At 33.4% G+C, this 8,617-nt stretch overlaps 1 protein-coding gene across 3 annotated transcripts; it reads left to right on the top strand.

Annotated features, from left to right (window-relative positions):
• The first annotated feature begins 3,506 nt into the window (after window positions 1–3,506).
• LOC107016069 lies at window positions 3,507–8,160 on the top strand. 3 transcript variants are annotated; one of them, XM_015216547.2, is made up of 3 exons: window positions 3,507–3,770; window positions 4,257–5,856; window positions 7,692–8,160. In XM_015216547.2, exons 2-3 carry the CDS (start codon window positions 4,258–4,260, stop codon window positions 7,905–7,907), a joined length of 1,815 nt encoding a protein of 604 aa, XP_015072033.1. In that variant the 5' UTR covers window positions 3,507–3,770; window position 4,257; the 3' UTR covers window positions 7,908–8,160. The 3 variants fall into 3 exon arrangements, with proteins under 3 accessions (XP_015072033.1, XP_015072034.1, XP_015072032.1); XM_015216548.2 differs by having other exon boundaries at window positions 4,254–5,856; window positions 7,703–8,160; XM_015216546.2 differs by having other exon boundaries at window positions 4,254–5,856.
• The last annotated feature ends 457 nt before the right edge of the window (window positions 8,161–8,617 follow it).

Genomic DNA, 8,617 nt, shown 5'->3' with positions numbered 1-8,617 from the left:
ATATTACTAGTTCATCATACAATGGCCAAGTAACTTCATATGATAGTTATATCACCCTTGTAAATCGTTGTTCCAAGTGTTATAGCATATTTTTATTGCTTAATTATGGTCCAAAGTACTAAAATTCTGTCAATTTTGACATTTTTCCATTCCTAAATCGTTCAATTTATCGATTAACCCATTCTTGAAGTGACATATGTGGCAACATATGCACGTCATGTTGGAAAAATTGCAACAGACATGTCATATCTGGCAACATGTACATCCTAAAATATATATTTTTTAATCAAATAATATTTCAAAAGGAATAACAACCCAACCATCCTACAAACAAATAAGTGATAAAAATCACTAAAAAAGTCCTGATTTAATACTAATAACTATTAAATTTTATCTTAAAAGATATCAACAATAAACTAGAAATGATGAGGGCAACGACGCTTTGTAATCACAATATATTACCACTCATGTTGTAGAAAACATAGCAACAAATTGAACGGTAAAGAAATAATGGAACGAGAGAAAGGAAAGAGAGAAAAGAAAACAAAAATTAGTAAAAATAAATTAAATTTGAAATATGAAACGAAACAACCTTTTATAGAGGAGAGGAGAGAGGAAAAATGAAGGGACGATTGTTTTAGACATTTTTATTTTACTTTTTAAATTTTTTTTTTGACAATTCATAGTGTGACATCTGTTGCCACGTATATCCTTTCTGTTGGTGTACATGCAGATAATTCTATAGTTTTTTTTACAACAAAGGTTATATATGTTGTCATAGACACCACATTGGTAACAATGAAATATTGCCACATATCTCCTTTCTATGACATATGTTACCACATATCTTCTTATGTGACATGTATTGTCACATATCTTCTTTCTGTGACATATGTTGCCATATATATCCTTTCTGTTGGGCCACATGTAGATAATTCTGTGGTGTTTTTTACAACATAGGTTATATATGTTGCCACATATATCTTTTCTGTTGGGGCACATGTAGATAATTATGTGGTATTTTTTATAACATAGGTTATATATGTTGCCACATACACCATATTTCTTCTTTACCATCATAATTGGCATTTGTTTCAACAAAAAAAAATCATTAATATTATCAACAAAAACAAACACTTCACTAATTGTTTTATACAACTTATCAACAAAAAAAGTAATTCACAATAGTATACATAATCAATGGTGGATATTGTTGCTTCACATCATAATTGACGACTTCAACTTTTTTCTCTTTCTCTTTCTCTTTCTTTTTCAGTTTCTCCTTCTCCATCTCTAGGTTCTTCTCCTTCTCCTTCTTGTTCTCCTTGCCTTTTGGGTTTGAGTGTGATACAGAGCAGTAGTCATTGTTTTTTTCCCACTAATTATAGATAGTGATTGAGAAATATATTTTTTCAATCTCCTACATTTCAAGTATTTGTTGGACAACTGAACAAAAGGTCACAAAAAGAACAACAAAAACAACAAAAAATGAATTTTGACTGAACATTACATATATATTTTCTCAAAATTATGGCTTTTTGGGTTTGTTAATTTTCTTTCTAAAACAATAAATAATAGGTACCATTACAGTATTATTCATTTTCACATCTATAGAACGATTTATTCTTCATTAACCCAAGAAAAAAGCTTAGTATTGTTCCAAAATTGTAGAATCTCTCAAAAAATGACTTACCCATTTTAAGTCGAACACAATCTTCAGTTCATAAAGAGGAGAGAGTCACGACCGAAGATGAGAAGGAAGATAAGATAATGGGGGAGAATATTTATTTTGGTAATCGGATTTTCAAATTTTCTAAAGAGAAAGAAGAAGAGAAGAGAGAGCATTGGGAGAAAAAGAAGAGAAAATCCTATTTTTATTTACCTTTTTTTTTTTAAAAAAAATGGTTTGAATAAAATTATAAAAATTGAAAAAATGAAGTGTTTTTATTTTATTTTATAAAAGATTAGAAAGTTTTGAAATATTAATTTGATCTCAAATTTACTTATTATATTTTAAAGAAGATTTGATCAGCTCTTGATCAATTTGTCACCAAAAATCAAACGAATACTTATTTGACACCTTTAATTTAATTTTCTCAAATTACCCTACGCAAATTGAAATTTAACATTAACCACACATGTCGATACCAACAACTTTCACCCAATGTTCTATGATATATATTAAGTAGAAATCCCAGAAAAGTACACATATCATCGATCACATTGTATTGTACTCCTATATACTTATATCTGTTCGTAATTATTTATCAAATTTTAAATTGTCATATCTATTAATGTTGCCATAGTGTATTTATTGTTTTATCTCTATTAATTATGAAATTAATTAATTAAAAACTTAAAATTTTCAAAAAATTTAATCTTTTTTTATAGTAATTAATTGAAAATACAATAAATAAAAAAAATTATCTTTTCTTAATTTATCAAAATAGACCAATAATTAAAGATAATTAAAAACAAAATACTTAAGAACCAAAGAATATATTAATGTACACAACCCATAGAAGACATGTCTAAGTTTATTACGTATAGAATTATCCGAAACGTACACAAATTTACTCAAGTATACAATCACGTGCAAGGAACTCATTCAATTCAATCATATATAGTATCAAGTCATATAAAATATTAAAAGAAAATTGAAATTCCTTTTAACATAAAAATTCAAATACTATCGAGTGTGATATTCTTTACATCTGCATTTAAATAAGTAATTTGATATTATAATAATATCAAATCATTTGAATATATAATTTAAATTTAGTAATCTAAAATTTCAAAAAACATAATTTGAAATAATCATCAAAAAATATTATTTACAATCTTATTTCATACCTACATAATTTCTTGGTTGAATTTGTAGCTGAAAGCCTCAGAGGAGTTGAGGGTCGTGTAGCCCAAATGCCATCATTACCAAAAAAAAGAAGTACTCCTTTGTTCCATAGTTATTTACGACTGATTTTATATATTTTATAAGAAATTATAAAAAAAGGTATTTATAGTATATTATTTTTAAATATAATAAATATATTTTTAAAATCATAATAAATTCTTTTTTGATGACATTTGATAAGAATTAATATGTAATATCCTTCAATGTCTTTGTATTGTAATCAACCAATTGCGGATTACTATAATTAATATTTTTCTCTTTTTTAAAAAACGATTTTCTTTTTTTCAATTTATTTAAAAAAGAATAATGTTTTTTATTTTTTATAATATTTTGTTTTTAGTTTTTCACTAGACATGTTTAAAATCAATTTTTTTTTTATATTTGACATAATATTTTATTCTGGACCACAAAATTTAAAGGTCTTAAATATATTTTTTTAAAACTAGATATCAAGTTAAATTAAATCATTTTTTATAAATTGAAAAAAATAATAAAAGATAAATTAAATTATTAAATTATTCATAAAAATTATTAGACATTTCAAAATAGTAAAGGACCATTATTATTAAACGGAAGAAGAAAAGACACGTTGGGATGCGGAGCGGAAAATCGTCTGTTGTGTGCAGTTACGTGGATACCTCTGCTATTGCCTCATCATAATTGCATGCAGTTATCCCATTTCCACTACGACGCCTGTCGTCTTCTCCCACTATTTCACTGCCCAACGCATCCTCCATCCTTTATCTCTGTATTCTCAGCAAACAAATATCAAATATTTGGTCTCTTCTCAAATTGGTACTTTATCATGATATTTTTCAAGTAGAACTGCTCTGTAATTGTTGATTCTATCGTTTTTGAGGTCAGTCAGCTATACTCTTGTTTCTTTACTTCACTGGGCATCTATATATGTTTTCTTCCTTCATTTTACTTCTATTTATACGGTTTTATTGTTCAAGTACTACTACTGTGGAAGCTTCTCATTCCACTTACTGGAAATAGGGGCGGAGCTAGTATCGGTGCAAGGTTCATCGAATCTTATTAATTAAATTAATAATTATTTATATATGATTAAAATTATTTTTCGTGTTTGTATATAGCACATGTTGAAGGAATCTTCTTCGATTTCTCCGTGATTTTACTTCTTTCAAATTTTGAGTTAATGAATTAAGAAAATCCTTGTTTTTCCACTGATCAGCAAAGCTCCTATAGACATTCTCATGGCTTATTTCGATTGATTTTCGTCGGATGTCTTGATTCGTTTTTAGCCGAATTACTTTCTTATTTTGCTTGATTTTTGTTTGTGTTATTTTTTTCATTTTAAATAATATTTTTGGTTTGTTAGAAGGATGGAAGATCAAATTGTGGAGTGGAGGATTGTGGAGCATACTTCGTTAAAAGATGAGGAGGAAGAAGAAGAGGAAGATGATGAGGACGAGGGGAAATTGAAAGAGAGTAATATAAGATGGATTGTGAACAAAGGATTGGGGTTGGGGAAGAAGGTTATGATTACAGGTATTGTAATCTCTTCTGCTCCAGTGGTTCTTCCTCCGCTTATTGTTGTTTCTGCACTCGGGTTTGCATCTTCGGTTCCTTTTGGTCTTGCTTTTGCTAGTTATACTTGTATTGAGAAGCTTATGAATACGTTGCTTCCGAGGTCAGAGCCACCTCTACTGTTGGAGTATGGGGATATGTATGAAGATGATGAACAAGTAGGAGGGAAAGGTCCTGGTTTTGGTGGAGAAATGTTGATGGAAGAGGAGGAAAAGAAAGAAAGGGAGGATGTAAAAGAAGGGGTTCAAATGAGAATTGAGTTGGAGAGCGGTGGATACGAGGGAGGACAGACTCCTGTTGAAGATGAAGATGTTGGCAGAGCGGAGAAAGAAAGAGAGATAAATGTAGATGAGGATGTTAAAGAAGAAGGATACGAAGAAGATGTGGGTGAATACTTGGAAGGAGAGAATGAGGGACCAATGAAGGAGGAGAATTTAGAAACCGAACGAGCTAGAGAAGCAGAAAATTGGGAATTTGACGAAAAGATTAAGGTAACTGAGGGTTTGGATCTGGTCGCCAAAGAAGCCAGGGGAGAAAATGAGGGCGAAAAAGACCTTACTTTAACACCAGGTCTGCCAGATAAGAATTTTGTTGAAGTATATGTAGGTGATGGAGTGAAGGAAGATTCATTAGGGAGTTCAGGTGGACTTGAGGGAAATGAGGATAGAAAGGTTACGCGTCCTGAAATCATAGAGAAGCCATTGGTAAGCAAGGATGAGAGGGTAGATAGTCTTGTGAGAGAGCTTCAAGGAACAAAAACTGGAGGAGGACCCGAGGTTACTTCGGAAGAAAACGTGATAATAGAAGTAACAAGGAAACCAAATGTCAGCAAAAGCTCAAAGAAACACCACAAAAAGAAGAAAGCAAGTGAAAGTAAAGATGTTGCAATATCAGAGAAAGGGGAGGGGTTGAGCAACAAGCAGCAGGAAGACACTGATGTGAAAATCATAGGGAAAAAGGAAGAGGTAAAGGATGAAGTTAAGGTGAAGCATGACGAGAAGCATTTACGGGTGAAAAGGGAGACCAAAGAAGGAAGAGACGAGGTCAACCAAAGTGGTGTTTCCAAGAATGCCAAGAAAGTTGCTGAGATGGACAGAACACTGCCCGGAAGCAGAGATGCAGGAATTAGCAAGGATGGTGGGCAAGCTGCGAACTCGACCAAGGATCCTAAAGGAGCATCCAATGGCAAGCATGTTGCAAAAGATGCTTCGCGTCCACTGGAAGGCAAGGATAACCTGGTAGCTGCAAAAGAGGTTCAAAGGAAGGCACCTGATGACCGCGGGAACCTTCCGTCTGAAAGAAAAGGGAACACTGATCGAAAGGAAAATGCCTATGCCGGTGGTGTCAATCAGATTTCTGGAAGAGCAGGGATTCCAGAGGCCAAACCCGTCAAGGTCAGTTCTAAGTCTAGTTCTGCCACTTTAGGTTGCTTTCCAGAATTTTTTATGGGGATTCTCGGAGAGGGTTAACTTTTAATATTTCATAGTTTTCTTGGTTCTTTGAAGTTTCTCTGGAAAAAATTGGTCAATCTATTTGAAAGCATGTTTAGGTTAACCTGGCTGGACTCATTTAGTATGCTTATCACTATATTTCTTTGATTAGATATTGGGAATTATTCAGACTGTTGATTGCTTAATTTACCTCATGAAAGGAAAAATCTTTAGCAACAAGTGCTACTTATTATGAATTAACCAAAAGAAATTGTGTCAATTCTCCGCCAATGCTCAAGTAAAGTAGTTTCTTGTTCACCCGGTCTTGTTCTTTGTGTATCTCAAGCAAACACATTGGTTCTCTTAGAAGAGAGGGTGCAACTTCTACTTCATTTCTTCCATTGGTTTGGCTTCTCTTTTCCATTGTTATTTGTGCTCTTTCATTTGTCACATTACTCTTACATTCCTTGGTGGTGATGCACGGGATGCTCCACTACAACACAGTATGAGGCCATTTTGCTTCAGCATTGGTGGGCTCTTATACTCGGCACTCATCAAACCGTCCGCTGGCAGTCCAGGCGTCAAAATATTCTTTTAGTTTTGGGATGCATGTAGATTGTATCTTAATAGGATGATGGTAAATGAAGATCCCGGGTTTTCAATTTTCTTTTTGGAACCTTTTAAGATCATCCTTTTCTGGGTCTGGAAAGTGGAAGTAAGAGTGTAGAAGAATGTGATTGCATATGACAAATGCGACCTTACTAGTTTACGAATGTCAGTTAGCTGTACAGAACTTGCAAAGATACTTGTGGTCCAGCAAATAGATATCGATGCGTCTTTATTTACCGAACTTCAATTTGTTTTCCTCATTTTTAACTTCAGATTTAGTTTGTATTGTTTTTTTTTAAAACTAAGATGTTCAGGATTGTTTCTATCAACTATATTGTGATATATGTATTAAGAGAAAGATGACCAGTTTTTTTGGCATTCCCAGGGGCAACATTATCCAAAATGTTCGTCCATGTGGAGTATTAAAAGAAGAATATTACAAGACTAGTAAAACAATGCTTGTGTGCCAGGTTTATATTTGATGTACTGTGCCTTCTTGAATCAATAGATAGCTTTTTAGAGAGAGAAACTAATGGGCTTAGCGGGATGAGTGTCTCAAGAGCAACTAATCAAGTTCCGCACCTGTGGCTTGTATTTTTTGGTTTATCCTAACCAATTATGATGCGAAGCAGCATCAAAGAGAGACTTGGAAACGTGGGTTCGTGTATACGCTTTTGATTCTAAGACATGTATGATTAGTGTTACTCAATCAATCTCCAGCCTGCAGTCTCGAATTGGTCGGGCTGTCCATCCTCTTATGTGTTGTGCTCCACTTAGGTCCATGTGGTTTTCGTACCAACTGTGAGTTGCGTTTACAAAGATTATATGGTATTCCAATTCTTACTGTAGTGTGATTATCACCTAGTGGCTTGCATGCATAATTGATAATTCAAATCGTAGAATCCCTCTGCTAGTGTTGCGTTTTTGAACATGTCTTGCTCCTACAATTTTTGATACTGGTATGTGAGATATCAAAGGGTAGTCCCTCTTTCTCACTTGAAGAGATTGTCTGAGTGCTATAGTTTTATCGGCGATGGAGGCAAGATGCATGAGTACTTCTCTATCCATGTTCAATTTTTCATATCTGGTTTTCTTCAACTGACTGGTTGTCATGTTGATTTGTTTCATTCCCTGGCTAGAGTATTTGAAGCCATTTGGATTCATTTTTGCTTGCTTGATGATATTGCTAGGAGTCCTTCAGTGAGGAGAAGATATGGGAGAAGATTAACGCAATGAGAACAATTGTGGGATACACAGCAGCCACCCAACCTTTGTTGGTCGATGAACTTAAGGCACTATACATCTTTACTGGAGTTGAGCCTCCATCTATGTTCAGTAACCCGTCCACTTTGGAAGAAGTGAATGACAAGCTTCAGTTTCTTATGTCGATTGTGGGAATAAAGTGAAAGTGTTAGTACTTTGTTTGGTCTGTATTTTCTTGTTGTCTCCTTTTGTGTTGTTTGTCAAATTTTAGCTTGATACTGGATTTATGTATGCTTATGCTAGAAATTGCAAGTTTTGTTGTAAAATCACAGCTTGAATGTTTCACAGAGTTTGAAGTCCTTTTGGGAAAAAAATACTCCTATGCTTAAAAGTCGCTCTATGTTGATGGACGTTGGTTCTGTTTCTGCTGTTCTTGTTAATGATTTTGGAGACTCAGTGTTGTGCAGTCTTTGAATTCTGAATGTGATTTTAGCGGAGTCTCTTATTGTCTTCCAATTGATTGGCTGCTCTTGGACTGCTGCCGAGTTTCGAGTTTGTGTCTCGGCATTTCAGCTTTTTTGAATAGAATATTGGAGTTTCCAAAGGCTATGGTGTATTAGTAAGCCAGATGTCAAAAGCAACTGATCTCTGTGTATAGAGAGAGGTCGAACTTCATGGAGGTGCAGGGGATCTTTTTTGACATATTATCTTCCTATTTAGTTGGAACTTCCATATTTCATGTGTAGCATTCATCTCATTATTATTACTTTATGAATTCCAGAAGGTGATGAAATTGAAGAAAATTGTACTCCTTACTCAAGTTGTGTAGATTGAATTTCTAATGTGTCAAGTTGTGTAAGGTGTCAGCAAAGGCGGATTTACATTGGTGGATATATATATATATATATATATA

The sequence above is a fragment of the Solanum pennellii genome, chromosome 4, assembly GCF_001406875.1.
Source record: "Solanum pennellii chromosome 4, SPENNV200".
Lineage (NCBI taxonomy): Eukaryota > Viridiplantae > Streptophyta > Magnoliopsida > Solanales > Solanaceae > Solanum > Solanum pennellii.
Note: the sequence above shows the minus strand (reverse complement) of the source record. Positions and strands in the feature narration are given on the sequence as shown.

Bases quoted from the DNA above. Each gene is read 5' to 3' on its own strand.
- LOC107016069 (XM_015216547.2), top strand. From the start codon at position 4,258: ATGGAAGATCAAATTGTGGAGTGGAGGATTGTGGAGCATACTTCGTTA. The intron at 5,857-7,691 runs GTCAGTTCTAAG...TGATATTGCTAG, and splicing joins CAGAGGCCAAACCCGTCAAG to GAGTCCTTCAGTGAGGAGAA.